Here is a 20,521-nt window from a genome sequence, read left to right on the forward strand (position 1 = left end):
CAAGGACTGGTCCAATAGCTGGAGGAGAGCTGCCTGCAAAACAACATGGAAATATAATAGTGATGTTTATGCTGCTGATGAGGGGAGATTTATTCACTCAGTCATTTCAGGCAGTGTGGGTGTGACCTTTAAAAGGTGTTTCTTCGAGGAACACAACTTCCCTGAAAACAAAGCCTTACATTTCATTACATTTAGCTGACAATTTTTGCCCAGGCGACTTACAATAAGGGAATTCAACCATGAGGGTACAAACCCAGAACAACGAGATTCAAGAAAATACAAAGAGCAGCACTGAGCAGTCACTAACAAACCATTTCTCATCTCAATAACTCCACACATGGATGTCAGTGCATGCCAACTATTACACACTGGATTTTTTCAGAAATATTTTTTAAACTTTTAAGATTTCATGAAACCTGCCTAGCTTAACAGACCAATAGCTCTTTAAGCCCTAATGGTTTTATGAGTTATGTCATTCAGAGTGTAAACTGCAGAAAAGTCTTACTGAGAGCGAGTGGGTGTGTTGATGATGTTTCTAACACAGGACAGATATAAAAATACAAAAATAAAGCTATACAAGACGTATAAGACATCAACGAAGATTCTGTTTTTTTAATGATAAGGGTCAATGCCAGTGTTGATGTGCTGTAAATAATTTGCAAGCAATTTCTCCAGAATAAATATTCTATGTCCTGCCTCTGCACCACCCCTCAGGATTTCAGTGTTGTTATGAACGTGTCTGCTGCACTTTTATTTTCTAGTTAATGCAGCAAACGTTTTAGTTTTTTGGCCTCAGACTGCCGGATATTTTCTTTTAGCTGAATCTCAGTCAGATATATTGTTACATGTTACAAGTTATTTATTTCCATTGTTAATAAAATTCAAAAGTTGCTTTATTTGTTACTTTTTGTTCAATGCTTTGTAAATTTGGTAACTAATTCTGTTGCTGTCTGTGTTTCCCAGGACATTTAAAAAATAATTGTAACGTCCGTTGGGCGCATCCAAGGTAAGGCTCTGTTTAGCTTAGATTTGTGAGTAATCCTACTGTGGAATAGTTTGATAGTTAATGGAAAGATGGCCTTTGTGTAACTGGTGGACATTAAGATATTTCTGTGTCTTAGGGTTTTAATAGGGTATTGTTATTACCCTAAGTGGATAAAGGTGTGTTTTCCTCAGCAGGCTCAAGGATAACTAATGGACATTGTTGAAAAAACATTCTTAAATAGTGTTGGTGTCTTTCACACTGGCTCTGGTTGAAGAGGGGGGGATGAGTGGTGCTGTGCGCTACCTGAACACAAGTCGTTGCATGTTCCTCCTATGTAGCCTGGGGGATGGTGTCTAATGATCTGTCACAACTAATGACCCTGGGTTCATCACAGACGAGGTGTCCAGGTTGCACCTCAGGTTGTATCATAGAACCATAACCATGGTTGCAGGTGAGGAAGACGGGGTCAGGTGGCGGTCAAACTGTCCTCATGAAGCTGGTTTTGCTTTTTGTTTTGCTTGGTGTGCAAAAAACATTCCACATTGTGGTGTGGCTATTGCGTAGAGGGTAGAGTGGGTTGTCTTTTGATCAGATGGTTGGTGTTCGATAACCAGCTCCTCCAGTTTGCATTCTGAAGTGTCCTCGAGCAAGATACTGAACACCAAATTGCCCTTGACGGATGTGTGAACTGGGTCTGATAGGTAGCGCTCTGTGAATGGGTGAATGTGGCTTGCACTGTAAAGCGCTTGGAGAGGTCTCTAAGAACTGAAAAGTGTTATTTGAATACAGAGCATTACCTTTTATATTCCCACTCTCAGACGTTCCACTCCTCCCTCTGTCTCTGTGTTGTTCTCACATGCCCCTACAAGGACACACACTCTCTAACAAACTGCAGTTTGGCTCATGTCCCAGTCAATGAAGCTATGAAGCTATGACTGTTGGGGTGGAGAAGCTGTGTATACAGAGGTGAGAATGTCTGTGAAGAGGATGTGTGCCAAGGTGGAGAGGATGTGTGTGAAGGTGGAGAGGATGTGTGGTGGTGGAGAAGATGTGTGTGTGGTGGAGAACATTTGTGTGTGGTGAAGAGGATGTGTGTGGTGGTGGAGAACATGTGTGTGATGTGGAGAGGATGTGTGTGTTGTGGAGAACATATGTGTAGGTGATGTGTGTATATCTCTGTATTGTATCTGAATTTGTATTTGATTAATCTTTTCTAAATCTGGATTATATTTGTAATATTTTGGCTTTGAAAAATGAAATTTTCCATTCACGAGGGACTGAGTTTTACTTTGTTCACACGTCATTTATTCTGCTCCTCCACCATGTGAGCAGTATGTGCAGGACAACAAGTCGAATTCAGTGTAGATTAAAAACCTAATCTTCACAGATTATTCTCTTGGTATCACACTTCATTCATCCTCTCAAACATGAAGAAGAAAATGTGCGCATCAAATCATATTTTGGTACCTAATCACTTCATCAAGAGAGGGATGGACACTGCTTCCAGTGCAAGAGGGCATCGTCTATGTTTTAGGACTGATCTTTTGTAAAGTATCTTTTGAATTTGATTTGATCCCTTTATGGCTCCATGCAGAGGTCTTCAGAAAGGGACCTTCCAGCTGTTCCCACACTGGATTTGTGACCATGCAGTCTTTGCTGAAATGAATGTTAATAACTTTTAAAGTTTACTGTTCAACATATAGAACAAAGAGTTTTTTTAGTTAGCAGATTTATTAGCGACATATCTTCAGCAGACACCGACATGTTTTGCAGATATCACAGTGAAATACCAAAAGTGAGACTAGCCTCTGCAACAGTGTTGAAACAGTTGATCCGGTTTGACATCTAGAAAAAAACTGAATTCTTCTTCCATAGACATGGCCTGTCTGCATGCACCATGCCTGTACAAGTACTTCAGCCAATCAGAGTATGTATGGCAGCACACTTCAGCCAATAGGGTGTGTGTGTGTTTGTGTGTGTGTGTGTGCGTGTTTTGTGTGAGTGTGTGTGTGTGTGTGTGTGTGTGTGTGTGTGTGTGTGTTTGTGTGTGTGTTTGCGTGCGTGCGTGGGTGCCTGCGTTTAAATTTCACTGTTGTTTACTGAGGGGATGCTGACAAACAGACAAAATCCCAAATACTGTATATAAAGCATAGACTGTACATATACATGGACATTGTGTGTCGACTTCCACCCACTTTCAGGGAACTGTTGATACACGCATTAGACCAATCGGGACTCAGTCTCAGTTGTTAATCGCGACGAGTCAACCAATTTTTATAGCATTAAATAACTAAAAAATCCAAACTTACAGAAACCTAAAAATGTGATAACAATAACATTTCCACATTTATTTATTTATTTCCACTTTTATTCCAACTTTTATTTATTTCAAGACCTGATGACATCTACACAGAAATCATGACTTAAAATCACAGCGCCCATTGGTGGCAACAGGAAATGCATTGGTTTTTTTGCATGTCTTATACTTGGATGTATTCCTCCTCATCCACTGACCTCAACCATATCAAACTGTATCAAATGGGTCTCAAGACATTGATAATGTTTGCATAAGATTACTGTGACTCTTCGTCAAACGCCATATTAATGGCGTGGCATTAAAGTTCAACAACTTGCCGTGAAACAGGAAATTTCTGTAACTTGTGACCGTGGCGTCAAGGTTTGATTAAACACCATTAAAACACGAGTTTCTGTATCTCGGACATACACGGTCCAATTAAGTCCAAACTAGACATGTAAGACAAGAGTCCCGGCCTGATGACATCAACACAGAAATTATGACTTGAAATCACAGTGCCCCCTGGTGGCTACAGGAAGTGACATGTTTTATACTTTGATGAACTGCTCCTGGCTGCTTTACAATATACAGCTCAAAAGAGCTCAGTCAGGTCATTGGATCATGGTCAGAATTGTGACTTTTCCTCAAACCATGTAAACATTGATGTGCGGCAAAGGATCATCCTTCGTCAAAGGACACTATGTTTTCATAACTCCATTCTGCATTGTCCTATCACTACCAAACTTCTGTCTCCTGATTAGAGTTCAAGCCTGAACAGTTCTATGTGTCAATATTTTCTCAGTGTCATAGCGCCACCCACTGATTCGCCATGAAACAAGAAGTACTTTGTTAATCCAGTTTGCATTATCTAACCGGCTCTGAACTACCGACCTATGATCAAAATCCTGATCTGAACAGCTCCATATATAAATATTAGTTTAGGGTCATAGCGCCACCTACTGATCAGTGTGAAGATTAAATTGTGGAAACATTGTCCAATTTACACAAAATTGCTCACGCTACATCAGAGCGCTTACTTGAACAGATCTATATGACTGTGCGTAATAATAGTAATGGCGCCACCTACTGGCAACAGGAAGTAAGCTTGGTTTTACAACTATCATTCGATTTACATAAAAGGTTGACAGTGTGATCTGCTATTTGACAGCGTGGACCGTAAAGAGCAATTAGCACTCAAGGATCGACATTGCGTGACGGACGCAGGAAGTGAAGCGTTTATCCTCGCCGCAAAGCGCAAAACGCATGCAAGGCGGAGACGTGCGCTTGGTCATCGATCGCTCTCTCCACCGACCACAACAGGCTGCAACGTGCGGGTGCTCGGGCCCGCCAGTGCTACAACATAGCCCTAGTTATTGTTATTATTTTAATTATTATTATTATTTTTTATTTTTTTATTTAGTAGTAGTAGAAGTAGTAGTAGCAGTAGTAGTAGTAGTAGTATTAGTAGTAGCAGTATTGTTGTTATTTGTTGTTATAATTTGTTGTTATTATTATTATTAACAATAATACTTATAATTAATTAATTAATATATGAACTGTTCCTGCTATCATTAATAACTTCTTACACCCTTTTATAATAATAACTAGATCTGTGTAACCTGAAGCTGCACAAGTGTTCCTGGTCTCCCTCTCCTCTCTCTGCCCCTCTCCTCCCCCTCCCCCCTATCTCTCCCTTTTTCCAGTTCATGAGGGAGGTTTTTTCTCTCCACAGTTGCTTTCTCATTGTGGAAACTGTTCGGTTTCTTTATAAATATTAAGGTTTTGAACTTCTATGTAAAGTGCCTTTAAATAATATATATTATGATTTGCTGCTTTGATAACATTAAAAAAACATATGTAAACCTGAAGTTTACCTTGATAACCAAAGATTGCTCTTAATAGCAGAGGCCTATAAAACTGTAAAGCTGCTGTCAGACAAGCTCTGAAGTGCAGAGATCCTCCGCATTTTCCTTGGAGGAGATGTTTGCATGACCGCAAATGTCCCCCTTGCATAAAGTCTGCAGAAAGTCCAGAGGAGTCGATTTGAGAACACAGCAAGAGATCTCCACTGGATCACAAAAAAATGCTGCACGTAGATGCACTCTATGCATTGTATGTGTGAATGGCAATACACCTGTACTGTTTAGTGCTTTGAGTGGTCATCAAGACTAGAAGAGTGCCCTGGTTGATGATGCTTCTAACATGACACAGACATAAAGAGTGAAACAAAGATGTCATGAGAGTTTGTGGTGATAAGAGCTGAAGGTGTGGATGTGCTCTAAACAAAATCACGTGGACTCTGAGGTGAATGAATATTTGACATCCTGCCTCCAATTGCTGCTCCACCTCTCACCTGAATCCTTGTTGTTGTGAACATGTCTGAGCAGAAAACCGCCGTGTTGTTTCATATGTGAAAGGCAAAGTGCGGAGAAAGTCCAGAACGGAGGATCCTCTATCCTCTAGCCACTGCAAGTAGAGACTGGCTGCGAGACACAGTCCACAGATGATGATGTTTGTATTGCCCATATTCCCAAATCACAAACTAGCATGCTGTAAAAGATTGACAGCTAATGGAAAGCTGAAGACTGAAGATGAAAGGATCAGGTTCTGTTCCACATTAGTCTTTCTTGGAACTCAGATTGGCAGAGGACATGTGTGAAGTATTTTCCATGTCCATGTCAGTCAGACACTAACTGGTCACTCCATTTGTTGACACTTGTCACTTGCTCTAAATGTAACTTGACCCACCCGGCTGCCTCCTCCAACATCCACACACTGGTGGCACCACAGTTGGAAAATGTTTGTGTGATATAAAGTAAATAAAGTCAGTCAAATTTGTTCTGTATGAAATATTTTGCTACCACAAGACAAGGTTAGAGTCTGAAATGGTACCCATAATAAGGTATGAAAGTCTTGATGAAACACTGACACTGACACATTTTTGTTTTTAGAACCATATGAATATCCACAATAACTTTCCCTTGAGTCATTCCTGCAGCAGTGACGATACAGGCCAAGAGAAGCAGCCCCCGTCCACTCAGTGACTGTTTCCTTATCTGTCCACACCAGCACCAGTAACAGCTGAGAGCAGCTGTGTCTCACTTTGCATCCTCCACACTCACACTAGTTATTTTGAGTGTGTGCATGCAGGGCAATGTAAGTACCTGTATGATACATACAAAACAGTCAACTAAAATAAATAAATATCTATATTATACAACTAATAAAAGTCACTGATGATACTTCGATGTTTGCTCTGCACTGAAAAAGTTTATACCTAGATTATTTTTGCAATACCCTCAGTGTCTCTTTCTCAGCGTCTGGTAAACTGCTTGCAAAAGCCAAAAATAATTTCAAGGAAATGTTGCAATTGGTGTAGTATAATCTGCTGGATATCATTCTCTCAATCTATATGTGCTGGACCACCATGTCCAAAGTATTTATAAAATGAGTCATCATTTTATAAATAATTTTGATTGATTGATCGAATTTATTTTGATCAATCAATCAATCAAAATAAATTTGATTGATTGATTATCTCCACAAATGTTCCTTTCTATTTATATGATGAACATGTATAAGCCAGCGACTCAACAATAACATCCTCTGGCTCCTTCAGGAAAGCCCATGATATACCCAGGTCAGATGGGATGTGCAATCCAGCCAGCATGTTGTGAACCCCTGCAGCTGGACTTGGTCCTTTTCATTTGAATCAGGACCTAGAGAGCCTATAAATTCCAATCATTCATTTCAGTCCTTAGGAAGGAGGACTGCTTCTTCCACCTGTGGCATTTCTGTTTAATATTGCAGAAAGTTAATCCAAATTGTGTATCAAAATGAGGAGCTTTAGACTCAACCAGCATAATTTTCAAAGATACAACTTATTTTTGGACAAAATCTTAACAGCTTCAGACTTCCTGTTTCTTTCATACAACTCCCTGGTCCTCCGAGGAAGACTGAAGCACAGCCTGACAGCTAAAAAGGGAGGAGTGGATACACAGAATCTTTTTCAAATTTCTTTAATAAAAAAAAACCACCCATAGGGTGTCATAGAAAAATACTTGTAAGTATCAAGGATGCATTGCAAACATACAGTGATTTTCTTTGTGTCTGAGAGAACAGAAGTTGTGAAACTAGCACAGTGGAAATCTCCCACTGAAATGATAATCCTCACATAAGGTGCTTTCCATGATATCAGAGCATTGTATTTGTAACAATCATGTTTGGCACTTTCACTGGAAAAAAATTACAGCCAATGAAAGTTATATGTTAGGTGGTGTGTTTTATCTGCTCACCACAAGTCAATCATTGTTCAAACCACACTAACAGAAACTCTTGCAGGCAGTAATGAAAGAAAATACGTCAAACAAAAAGTGCAATATAATACAGGAATAACCAAATACTGTTACAAGAGAAATATGGATGCAACATGAGATTCATCCAGGAGGATTGTCCTACATGCTTAAATTCTCAAAGGCAACAAAAATAGTTAGATCAGTACAAACTGACTGGACTTAAGTGACAAACAGAATAGTTTTTCTAGTGAAACCCACAAAATACGGGGTTTAATTGGAATGACATATCATCAAGATGAAAAAACTAACCCCAAAAAAGCTAAGATGTCACAACATGCTGGGGCTCACGCAAATGCTTGGCCCCAATAATTATAAAAAGTCACAAGATGGCTGTGAATGGACAGTGAGACACAGACAGTTTGAGTCTCAGGAAGGAACAGCTTATTGAGAAATGAAGCAATCCACAGGCTCTGTGAATACACCTCCACCTCTACCACCTGAGGAGCACCAGGACGAAGTCAGAAGATCAGTTTAGCTGTTGAAGCCTGGTGAAGACAGCTGACAGAACAGGTGAGCATCTTTTTGTCCACCTCCACAGTTCCGGCTTTTCTTCTCCATCCATCTCATCATCTCTGGAGTTTGAACCTTCTGCTCTTTTTCAAGTGCCATACATGAACAGTCCCTGAAAGCTGGACCACTTATTCATGATCCCTGCTTGACTTCAGCAGACTGGCAGCATGCGGGCACTGCCACTGAACTCTTCATCAACCTGAAAGAATACATTTAACTTTTATTATCTGGATCATCATCTAATCAGCAAAGGTCATTTCTCATTATTTTGATCAAGAGTTAATGTGTTTAGGCTGGGACACTTACCTCAGTATAAACTGGGGGCGGTGGAAAGTTAAAGGTTGGTGCATTCATGAAGATGGGGCTCTCGTCTCCGTCAAAGTCATCCAGGAGTGGCGTAAGGGGCTGGTCCAGGCGGCAGTCGCTGGTGATGTCGGCGTAGCTGGGAGGCCCAGAGGGCATCCTGAGGGACACCCAGCTTTGAGAGGCATTACTGACCGAACCCTCCTGGCTGCTCACACTGTTACTGCGGCTGCCCAGACCAGCTGTACCAATGACCAATGGCAGCTCCAGGATCAGCTTCTCACTTCCAGGGATGTGGACATAAATCTGAAAGTAGGATCATGATGTAGGCATTAACAATGATTTTAAATTCACACCTAATTTACAGCCAAAAATGTGTTGTGTGCTGCCGAACTTCAAGGCTTACCATCAGAGCATACTCCACACGGATTATGTTGCAGCCCAACATAGATGGTTTTATCTTCGGCACCCTGATAGTTTTTCCCTGCCAGGCATCACACATACCGGAGATGATGTGGTTCCCACGCACTGCGGACAGCTTCTGCCGGAAGACCTTGGTACGCCCATTAGCCTGGTATATGTGCTTAGCAATGATAGCGGCCTTGGGCACCACAATCCGTGAGCAGGTGTTCTCAAACTTTGCATTGATACAGATGTCTTCGCCTTCACAGAAACCACGGCGATCAATTTTTGCATTCAGTGACACCTGGCCATCAGGGATGAACATGCAGGTGACTTTCTTCTCCTTCATGCCACCTGTGGGAGACTGAGGAGGAACAGGAGGGTGAGACCCCATGTCAACCTAAGGCAGCATTATGCCATTATTCAATAATAGACATTACAGGGCCCAAAATATTTGAGCAGTCTGTTCCACAATATGTATTGTTGAAAAGGTGAATTAACTCACCAACAGGTCTGGAGTATTGACATCCAAGGGCTCCTCCACCTCAAAGGGTTTCTTGCACTCTAGGGTGGCCTGATGTGGCCTCTCGATTAGGGCTTTAACATAGTATTGGACATACCCAAACTTCCCCTTGTATGACGATACCAACTGCCTGTGATAAAAAAGTATGGAAAATGTGAATCAAACTTGTTCTATAATATACAATTGAATGAAAAGCCATGCAACCACAGACAATGTGATGTTATCAGAAATGAGAAATTCTGCTTACCCTTGCTGTGGGAGCTCAAATCTAAAGGTGTATTCGTATTTGTTGCCAGGCCTCAGGACGACTGATCCATCGGAATCTGGAAAGGAAAATGAAGACTGTTCATTTGACCCTCTCAGAAAATTACTTTCTATCATGTTGCTTTGGCTAGTGTCTCTTATGTAACTGTTGGACACATCGTCTCATCAATGTGGGCAATAAATATCCAGCTTTGCATTGACATGGGGACAACGATGCTTTGACCCACTGACAGCCTGTCCACTGACAGCCTGTCCTCTCGTACCTCAATAAGTAAAACGATGGACACTTCGTAAAAACAACAGGAAGGGTCATTCGTTACAACACAAGTTGCACTCTTATGCCACTGATAGCTATATCACAGCCTTATTTAATATAAGGACAGAAAGGTTGGGATAGGCGACTGTCCATACCTGTCGGCTGGTCGTTCAGTTGCAGGACCTTCTCATATCGGAGGTACTCGGCCTCCTGTCGGCAACGCTGCTTCCCTTTCGCGTATTCCACTTTGGCGCAGCCCAGACCCAGAACCTTCACTGCGGAAACACGAGTCACCTCGTTCACTTCCACTTCTATCCGGCCACACAACTCGTCTCCGCCGCAATAGAAAGTCTTGCTGGGATCCATAAATTTTATTTGGAAGGTTTTCACCCTCTTCGTCATGGCCACCATGACTGCTTCTAGCTGGTGTGGAAGACAAATGTAAAAACTGAAAAGCACTGATGCGCTCACCGATGTGATCTGTACTGGATTCTGATGTAAACAAAGGCTAGGGTTGGTTTTATATGACGAGCCTCGGCAGGACACGAGCAGCCAGAATGAACAGCGTGCCTCAGCGCATGCACACCGCTGCCATTGGTGGAAAATCTTTGTTTTCGTCAGCTCGAGCCAATCAGCGCCCGAAAACGACGCGTGGACACCGCGTGGCTGCGAGAATGTAGGACGTGCTGAGAAAATGCACAGGAAGTGGAAGACAGACCGAGGGAACATTTGTAGTAAACAGGAAAACTAGAGAGGCTTCAGTCTGACTAACCTCAGAGACACACACACACACACACACACACACACACACACACACACACACACACACACAATACAATACATACAATACATGTTAGTTTAGGGCATTTTTCATCTTCAACATGTTGGACAATATAGAGGTGGGTATGGACTTAAACTGAGGGCTTGTGGTCTATAAGCCCTACAACATGTTGGAACCCTTCTGATTATGAATACTGTTCATTCGTTTTGTTTTTGTGCTTCGATGATTGTAAGATATTGTACTGGACTAATTGTGGCAACCTAGCACATACACAGTATCTCCAAGACACTGCCTTTGTTACTGTACAAGTATTTATTATTTTCCTTTTGCTGTCTTACACTGTGCATTATAAGCCAAACTTAACTCTTAAGGGGTTTTGTGCAAATGCAGTATACTATATTTTATAGAATACAATACCCAATACTTTGTTAGTAAGATACAATTTGATTGCATTTTATATAGCATATAAAACAGTGCTCACACTGGATTTGATTAAATAGAGTGAAGGGGATGGGAAAAGTAACAGTAGGAGTTGAGTCTTGAATTTGACCCTGGGAAACTGCAGTTGTCAAACTAATCTAAAGTCAAGGTCCACCTACGAGCTTAAAAATGTGTGACACAGTTCTCGTTAGTGAGTTTCCTCTGTTGCCACAATTTAAAAGAAGAAGAAATGCGCAATTGAAACCCTTGATTCTGAGGCCTTCACATCCATAATGACTTCCACACTCCTGACGTTAGAATTGGCAGTTGACATAACTGTCATGCTCCATATGACCATCACACTTGGTCTAAGGCAAGATTGGATCCCATTGGATCCCCAACTTACTGTGACAGTGATCTGCACTGCAGGAGCCCTGGCAGATCTAGACTCACTCTGCATCTGACCATTGGTGCTCATTTAGTTGAATCTTTGACTAGGACCAATTATACTATCAGGTGACATGATGTGGGCATTTGGTCAGATCCTACTGTAATACCTGATCTTCTATACAGCTGATCTAGGACCAGGCAAGGGAAAGCTGTACATGCTATAGAGTGGTTGGGATGGGCTGAACATAGTGAATGGGTCCATTATAAAAAATATTATATATACAGTATATATATGTTTATGCACAATATGCTGCCTTCTACAAAGTAGTAACAGTTTAAGGTGTTTTATTGTGTCTATGTTTGAGCTAAATACATTATGTTTGTGCAAAGATAGTGTTATTGACTGGGCAGTTTACAATGCATTACTACATAGTAACAACGTCAGTTCACTAATTGACCATCAGTCTGTCCTTGGCTCTGTCTGGCTGACAGCACACACACAAGCACACATAGAAAGGACATTAAGTACTTCACACAAAAGGTAATCCATACATAAAGGAGATAATAGTAGTCAGGGGGTAAGAGACAACTCAAAGGAGGAAATTGTCCCTTCTCAAAGAGAAAAGTGCTGGTCATAGATGCACTGTATGAATGCGTGAATGTAATACTAAAAAGCACTTTAGGTGTTCATCAAGACTAGAAAAGCACGATATAAATCCAGATTTATTACGACCTTTAACATACCTACAGATAACATCATATAGACATCTCTTAGTGGTAACTGTTGGGATTCTCTAGAATATTGTAAGGTCTCAACTAAAATGTAAAATGTATGTTGTGATTGACAAATTTAATTAAATTGAACATAAAAATGACTTTGTGCGTGCTCGGGTTAGAATATGTGGGTTATATATACATATATATGTATGAATCAGAATGTATTAGAGATCAGCTAATATGTGTGACACAGGTTATTCCCTTCATAGTTTTACAGCTGTTTCATTTGCAATGTTTGCCCGGTGTCTTGTGACCTGCACAGCACTCTGTTGTTGCTTCGCTCCCTTCAGTGAACTTTCGCCCAGTTCTTTCTAGATGTCACACCACAAGGAGATTTTCCACCATTAAATCTCCTGAGGGTTTTTCCTTCCAAGAGTTCTGGTTCACCCACAAGAGGCTGCAGGAAAAGACCCCAAACCACTTCAAATAACATAGTTGGGTCTTTCTCCTGTGTAGGTGTGGTATTATTACATGATCTCATGATTGGTCCATGCCTGTCTTGAACAGAAAGGTGGTTTTCAAATGTTGGCAGCTTATTTATTTACTGGTTAGGGATGTTATTACTGCTCCATAGGTGAACTGCAGTTCTTGCTCAATATCTACCACATATGCACCTGTAACTTCAATAGCACATAAGGTCTACTATCAAATACTTAAAGACTGACCTGCGGCTGTGGCTAAGGGGTAGAGTGGTCGTCCTCCAACCTGAAGATCGGCAGTTCGATCCCCAGTCTGACCCATCTGCATGCCGAAGTTACCTTGGGCAAGATGCTGAACCCTGAATGGCCCCCCATAGAATAACAAAGTGCTGCGAATAGATGTACTGTATGAATGTGTGTGTGAATGGGTGATTGTAAAACTGTACTGTAAATCGCTTTGAGTGGTCAAGACTAGAAAAGCGCTATATAAATACAAAACCATTTCCCTCTGGGAACAGGTAGTAAGTACTAACTGCATTTTGATGATTGGGGAGATAGTAATTTCCTTGGGAGGAAATCAGTAAACAGCTCTGTAAAGCCAATGGATAGAGTGGGTGCAGGGTCATCAGCCAGTGAGTCAGCTGGGGAAGGGACTCACAAATCCAACAGCTGCAGGTGGGTGCTTTAATGTGCAATGAACAACCTGTTTTAAGAGACCATTAGGTCATAAGTTTTAGGATTTACTGGGTAAGGGATAAAGATAAGAGCTGAAGATTTTCCAAAAAATTGGCATTGTACATTTTAGGATTGAGAGATTATTTTGTGACCCAATAAAATGGCCCCATCTCAGGTCGCTGTTAATGAAATCATACTGCTCCTTTGTGGATATTTTATAGTTTTACAAGTGCAGAGCTGGGTATGACTGCACCATTGGAGTCAGTGGGAGCTTCAGCAGATCTTTAAACATCTTAATATGTACTACAGCCACAATCTGTGGCACCCAAATTTACAATTCTTTAAGTAAAATGCCAATATCCTTCAATCCTGTGCAGATTGAAGAAAATCTTTGGCATGGCTCTTGTTCATATTTATCATAGCATCTCTGTATATCATAAATTGGCTCTAAACTATGTGGGAAGTTTACAACTACACCCTTTAACACATTCATATAAAGACAGACAGTGTGACTTGGGTAATGATATTTTATTGAGTACACATACAATCAGGCTAAATAAACTACATCAAAATAATAAGGGAAAACTTATAGCACACATCAGATCTTGATGAACAAAAATCTACACATCGACAGACAGATTCAAAACCACAGTGAAAGTCAACATTTAAACCACAAGCTGCCACTACTCATAATGGGACTCAGTAATGTGTATGGCCTCTGCCTGCTTGTATACAGTCCTGACATCTGGGCCTGCTCCTGTTGAGTTGGCGGTTTGTGTCCTCGGGTTCTCCTTCCAGACCTGGATAAGGGCATCAATTGACCTCCTGGACACTCTGGGGCAGTACTTGGCAGGAGTGGATGCATGCTACATAACGCCCAATTGGTTCTCAATAGTATTTAAGTTGGGGGACCACGAGGACCACATACAAACATATTTCCTTCTTGGGAGTTGTCTTGCTTTTACCTCTCCATTACGCCGGTTGCAATTTTCAGTTGCACCAAATCAGGTGTAATTGATTCACTATTACTTGTGCTTCCTAAATAGACAGACATCTCTGAATTCTAACAGACTGTTATACTGTGACAATTGTGTTTTTTTGGCAGTGTATGTTGCAGTACTGGGAGCTGGTTTTAGTTGTACAATTCTCAGAAGCAATAGTTATTTATATTCCAGGGTGAGTGACAGCTGCTTAGGGTTAACAGGTGTCCTCGCAGCTGCTCAATCTTGCCATTTCTGAAAATTGAGCAAAAGGTTACACTTAGATCAATGGACACAACATCCAATGCATTACTTTCATTTGACAAAGACAGAACCATAACAGTTAGTAGAGCAAAGTTCATGTTCCCAGCAGGTGTTCTCAGCAAGCTGCTGCAGAAGCCCACTGGGTTGGAGTTTGTTTTCTGGTCAATTCCACAGCAAGACAGGAATGAGTAGTCCTGAAAGCCTTGGTATATGACCACCTCTGTCACCCACACCACCTACCTTATAGTGAAATGCTGCAGATCCTCAAGTCATCAGTTGAAGATTAATTCTGAAAGAAATATCAAATTATTTCAATTATTTTACACTAACTCATTCTTAGTCTCTAAATCCTAGATTAAGTATGTCAGAACAAAACGTGCAGAGAATTACTGATTGTAAAGTACTCAAGCATTTAAGTTTCATCAGGTCATTGTCTGCATTAGCGTGACAAAACAGTCTCCTTAAATTAAGGAAAGCTTTTTGTGTTTGTTAAATATGCTTGTTATTTGATATATGAGGTCATTGTTTAGTCTTCTGGATTGCTGCCAGCAAGTGGACTGGAGTGGAACTGCTTGCTGTAGTTGGTTGCTTAACCTTTACTCTGCAGTGCCAATAAGGTGAACCAAGGTCTCCAGGAACGTTTTTTTTCCTTCCTTATAAAGGTTCACAGCACTGCAAGTTCCAGGTATGTTTTTGTCAAACCACTGCATTAATACAATATTTGGGGAATAAATATAAGCTAATTGTCGGGTAAGAGCTTTTGCGCCAATGATATCAGATAGACTGTCTTATATGGACTGATCCCTGCCCTTTCGCATCTCACAACCCAAAAATGAGCAAAGAAACCATATCAAGACCAAGGGCACTGTCCATCGGCTACAAATCAAACTTGCAGAATACGGTCACATCTGTTAATCATGTTCTGTAGTAATATCCCTCCATGCTCATGGTATTGAACATGTGGGTAAAGCGAAACTACAGATTTACTCTCCGAGGTATTTCCAACGACATGACCCTACAGTTCAAGGTCCGTCGGGATAGACCTCAGTTTTCATTGTTGAGACAACCACCTCCAGCTACTTTCACGTCACTCACCGGCTGTTGTCGAAGCTCTGGTCTGGGATCAGAAGGCCATTCATTGTTGAAGCTTAAACCTGGAGAACAGCCAGGATGTCAAGTGTGTGAACATTAGCTCTATTTATCACCGAGAGATTCTTAAAAAAAAAAATAACTGTAAAGTTCGCTCAGAGCTCAACCCAATTTTACCCTTAATATTGTTGGGGTGCTTTACTGCGACCACAGGCATTTGCTGGAAATACATGTATATGCAACCATCGATTTAAGACTCAAACAACTACCTTAAGATTGTTTCAACGAATATACCGAGACTCCAAACACAGGCAGAATGGAGACAAACGATGAAATATGTTGAGTTTTTCTAGCACTGACTTTTGAACAAACCAGCCGATCAAACAACTGGCTGCAGATACCATACAATGCTTTCCCTGTGAACATCTAATCCCTGGACAGATACGATAATCTCTCAAAGACAAAGTCACTTACCACTGTTAAGTTCTTGAGCCATGTTTCTGCCGTCACCGTGACCTTAAGACAAACAGCATCTCTTAATTGCACAGCATACAAACAAAATACCACTTACGAAAAACTATAGTACAAGACAAATCGAAGGTCTTAATATCTTATTTGATTACTTAATGAATCTGAAGCATTAACTAAACTCTATTTAACATTAATGGCGTCTTCTACATGTACTGCACCTTTATTCACTAAGACACATTGGTATCTTTTTTATATCAGCTTTTCTTCTGTCAAGCATTTGAAATTCAAACTTTTCCCTCCTGTACTTGGCTTTCTTGGACATTTTCCAGACGTTAAACAGGGGAACTGGCAAAAAAAAAAAGAGGATACAGCAAATGTAAAGAGCAACTAACTGCCATTTGTGTTATCTTCCAGCCCCCCTGGAAAATGTCAGAAATCAGTTATGGTTTAATGCAACACTATAGCTGATCTCTTTGATGGCTTTTTTTCTTAACGACTGGCTTTTACGCTTTAGTTTGAATTACTTGTTTTTCTTTGTTTAGTATAATAGTAAAAAATAAAAAAATAGTTATGGTGATGTGACAAATAAATGCTACCAAAAGCACTGCCTATCTACAACTAGTCAGACTGGCAAAACACTGTCACATCACTGCTCATTGTGTTCTGCAGTAATATCCCACCAGGCTCATGGTATTAAACTTGTGGGTAAAGCGAAACTACAGTTTTGCTGTCTGAGGCATTTCCAACGCCATGGCCCTACTGTTAAAGGTCTGTCGGGATAGACCTCAGCATTCATTGGTGGAGACGATGATCCAATCACTTCCAGCTACCTTCACTCACCTGTTTATGAAGCCCTGCTCATGTTTGCCCAGTCTTGGATCAGGAGGCCATTCTTGGTAGCATCTCAAACCTGGAGAACAGCCGTGTTTGAGAATCAGCTCACACAGTTTATCCAACAAATCCTCATCCAGTGTGTAAAGCTAGCTCAGAACTTCCTGAGATATTGCAACCACAAGTTGAAAAGCACATCTCTGGTTACGTCTGTGGCCGGTGTGAAGGCATTTAAAAGAAACACTGTGGTAGAGACAAGCAAGTTTTGATACTGGAATCAGCACTAACAGAAGGGGATTTGTGTATTTTCCCTTTGAATAGCATACTGTAATTTTTTACCTAGCATGCAGTTTCACAAATAGTTCCTAGAAAGAAATTTCCTCCTTGAGTTGTCACTTAACACCCTTGTTTTAGATAAGTACACAAAACATGTGAACTTTACATCTTTGTACAAACAGTATGATTCTCAATTGAGTGTTTCAATAATATACCGGGACTCCAAACACAGATAGAATGGAGACCAACGATGCCAGATATTGAGTTTTTCTAGCACTGACTTTTGAACAAACCAGCTGATCAAACAACTGGCTGCAGATACCATACAGTGCGATCCCTGTGTAGTTGTACACAATCCTACAAACATACATGACAACCCAACAGAAAATGTTCAGAGCCAAACTTCTGCCATGGAAGTGTATGAGTCAACGTAAATACTCACAATGAAATGTCATTAAAGTTGATAATTTTCATGCATCATAAATCTTGATTATTGTATGTAGTCATCTGGAGGCCATTATAATTTTATATTTTCAACCAATTAGAATTCAATAAACTCAGTAGTCCTGTTTGGTAGAGGTCTGAGCTCGTGGCACACTCGTAATTTTCTCATAATGTACATAACATGGTTATAGCAGAGTATAAGGTGCTTATTTTTAGGCAGGTTCTCAGTTAATGTAACCAGAGTAAACATTATTGCCCCATGTACTTACATTGTGTTGCTACATTACCGCTGAAGGCCAGGGCAGTGAGGAAGCCTGCATGAGTATACAAAGGTAGAATTATGTGAGAATGCGTTTCCAAGACAATCAACATACAAGTGCTAATTCATGAAGTTCCATGTGTTCAGAAAGGCACTTGTCAATCACACTTCAGAGCAGTTGAACATATTTAGCCAATCATCATAACACTTTAACAGTTATTCTGTAACTTACCCAGTTGGCCCAAGGTCTTCTGTAGTACCTGCATGACATTGACACAAGTTTACATTTACTGCTTTAAATAATGATTTAACAAATGTCAATTCCCATTAGTAACACTGCTGTAGTTCAACAGCAGTGGGTTGCAAGAGAATTAATTGCTTTATGCACTGTATGCCCTCAACAGCCCACCTGGGAGGACTAGAGCACATACTGTGCAATTAGTAGTAGACACATTTTTCACTAATGAAATGTAATCAGTCATGTATCCACTGTCTGGGTTCTACATAGTTTCAAATGTTCTCCACACCCTTTAGCTCTTTTCAGATCTAATATAACAGGGTTTCTACAGGTTTTAGGTTAAATTTAGGACCACTTTGAATAGAGTTTAAGACCTATTTCACGGCCATACTGGAAAGTAAAAAGGGAAATTACTATGAAAGATGAAATAAGCCACAGAATTAATTACTAACAGGTCCCACCAGGCATTACTGTCACTTAGTAATTATTTACTTAAAAGACTACACACCAACAAGTTATCAAGAAAACAAACACTAACCTCATTTCTCAAAAGATCAGCTGTGTTGGTGTTTAACTACATCCCCCTCAAATGGAGCACCTGCAACGGAAAGAAGAAAAGGTTGGCTTACATCTGTTAAAACGTTATGTCTGTCATGCACATTGTAACCAATCAGGAGTACAGTGCATTTTCAAAGCATTTCTTAACTGAATGTACCAGATCTCATTGTCACAGTTCAGCAACTAACAGTGCAGATGTGAAAGCAAAATCAGATTTTGTCTAGCCAACTTTGTCTTGGGATCAGCCCACTGCATAGGACTATCCCAATGACTGGTCTGCACTTTGACGCTGGGGTAGGACGCTGATGCACCAGTCTGATGAGGGTTGCAAATCATTTTCTGACTTGAGACATTGGAGCACGTTGTGCATATCGTCAAATATAGCTGCAGCGAGGATAGACGTGTGGTTTATTGTAGATTTAACACGACGACCAGGGCAATCGCCCGGAAATGGAAGGTTTATTGATGATCCATGCATAAAATATTTAGAACGTTTCGATTACACTTGGATATTTAATGTATACACCTATTAAAAATGGACACTACATTAAAGTTAAATTGCTGAAGCGGAGAAACAAGGATGAGGAACGTGCGAACCTCAAACTACTCACTGTTTAAACGGAGCTTAATGATGGTTTCCCTGTTGGGATATAATAGACTTCGAGTCAAAAAGACGTTGCAGACTTGAGGTAAGGCCGACTGGGTCTACGGATGGGTGAGAAGTATCTAGCTAGCTAATTAGCTAGCATGCTAAATGAAGACAACGTGGTGCAGAGAATGTGACGACGTGGTACAATAAAACCAATTGTACCAGATACCGGCGACCATGGGTTCACTTATCTCTATTTTCTTTTCTAGGTTTGTTGAGAGTGTGATTAACAAGAAAGTAACTTACGACTATCTTTCGTGTGTAGATCCATGTCTCTCCACACAACCATGACAGACTGGAGAAAGACAGTTTGAGGGTGTCGAAAATGTATTTATAGGGTTGCTTACGTCAGTTGAAACTGCTTTATGGCAATCAACATCGCGTCACGGCAACTCGGAAATCTTAAAGGCATACGTTCTATATTTTATAATAATCAGGACTCTACACCTGAATCAATCTAGCCACAAGTCTTTTAAGTATGGGAATAAATAACATCACCTCGTGTAGTTTTATAATGACAAAGATTTAAATACACAGTCAATCTTCGAGATCATCGAAAGGAGCAGGGGCCTTATTTATAACCGTTGTGTATGCATTTGTAAGGAACCATTATGTATGGAGGACCATACATGACTTAAGTATAAATAAAAAAATAAATAAATGTATAAATAAATACAGAAATAAATAATTAAATGCATAAATAAATAAGTAAATAAATGAATAAATACAGGAATAAGTAAATACAGACATGTATGAATAAATGTCCTTTGAGGCAGCGGCTCAGTGACTTTGTAGAACAGTGGAAACAGTGAAAACACAGAGCTTCTCTGCTCAGATCTGCTCAGAGATCAGCTGCTTCATGGGCAGAGCAGAAGCTGCAGGTGCTTTGTACCGAGCTGGACTTTCTGCTTCCTCATCCTCTCTGCTGTCTCCTTGTGCTCAGAACAACACGAGACGGGACGCTCACAGTCAGGACGACTGACACCTAAATCATCCCAATAAATAATAACCTTAAATAACCCTCTGAACTTGAACTAGTTAATTTTAAGTGTGAACGGGCTCAACGCTGCAAACAGCTACTGGACACCAGTCAGCAATGAATGAGA

At 40.6% G+C, this 20,521-nt stretch overlaps 1 protein-coding gene, 1 long non-coding RNA gene and 5 other non-coding genes across 7 annotated transcripts; all 7 read right to left on the bottom strand.

Annotated features, from left to right (window-relative positions):
• Positions 1-7,284: 7,284 nt before the first annotated feature.
• On the bottom strand, positions 7,285-10,407 carry txnipa (thioredoxin interacting protein a). Its single transcript, XM_062409770.1, has 6 exons — positions 10,050-10,407; positions 9,622-9,697; positions 9,357-9,504; positions 8,856-9,215; positions 8,453-8,755; positions 7,285-8,345 (listed from the first exon to the last, which is right to left on the bottom strand). The coding sequence occupies exons 1-6, from the start codon at positions 10,303-10,305 to the stop codon at positions 8,298-8,300; spliced, it is 1,191 nt and encodes a 396-aa protein (XP_062265754.1). The 5' UTR covers positions 10,306-10,407; the 3' UTR covers positions 7,285-8,297.
• A 3,458-nt stretch (positions 10,408-13,865) lies between these two features.
• On the bottom strand, positions 13,866-19,731 carry LOC133972389 (uncharacterized). The gene is made up of 9 exons (XR_009924453.1): positions 19,662-19,731; positions 18,747-18,806; positions 18,203-18,230; positions 17,981-18,025; positions 17,001-17,070; positions 16,164-16,205; positions 15,696-15,754; positions 14,841-14,889; positions 13,866-14,591 (listed from the first exon to the last, which is right to left on the bottom strand). It is a non-coding gene; the product is annotated as an uncharacterized LOC133972389 (long non-coding RNA).
• LOC133973024 (small nucleolar RNA SNORA18) lies at positions 15,516-15,649 on the bottom strand. The gene has a single exon (XR_009924513.1). It is a non-coding gene; the product is annotated as a small nucleolar RNA SNORA18 (small nucleolar RNA).
• LOC133973015 (small nucleolar RNA SNORA8) lies at positions 15,964-16,101 on the bottom strand. The gene has a single exon (XR_009924506.1). It is a non-coding gene; the product is annotated as a small nucleolar RNA SNORA8 (small nucleolar RNA).
• Positions 16,817-16,950, bottom strand: LOC133973025 (small nucleolar RNA SNORA18). Its single transcript, XR_009924514.1, has one exon. It is a non-coding gene; the product is annotated as a small nucleolar RNA SNORA18 (small nucleolar RNA).
• Positions 17,475-17,600, bottom strand: LOC133973014 (small nucleolar RNA SNORA8). Its single transcript, XR_009924505.1, has one exon. It is a non-coding gene; the product is annotated as a small nucleolar RNA SNORA8 (small nucleolar RNA).
• LOC133973012 (small nucleolar RNA Z40) lies at positions 18,108-18,180 on the bottom strand. The gene has a single exon (XR_009924503.1). It is a non-coding gene; the product is annotated as a small nucleolar RNA Z40 (small nucleolar RNA).
• Positions 19,732-20,521: the final 790 nt, after the last annotated feature.

The sequence above is a fragment of the Platichthys flesus genome, chromosome 17 (genome assembly GCF_949316205.1).
Source record: "Platichthys flesus chromosome 17, fPlaFle2.1, whole genome shotgun sequence".
NCBI classification, from domain to species: Eukaryota; Metazoa; Chordata; class Actinopteri; order Pleuronectiformes; family Pleuronectidae; genus Platichthys; species Platichthys flesus.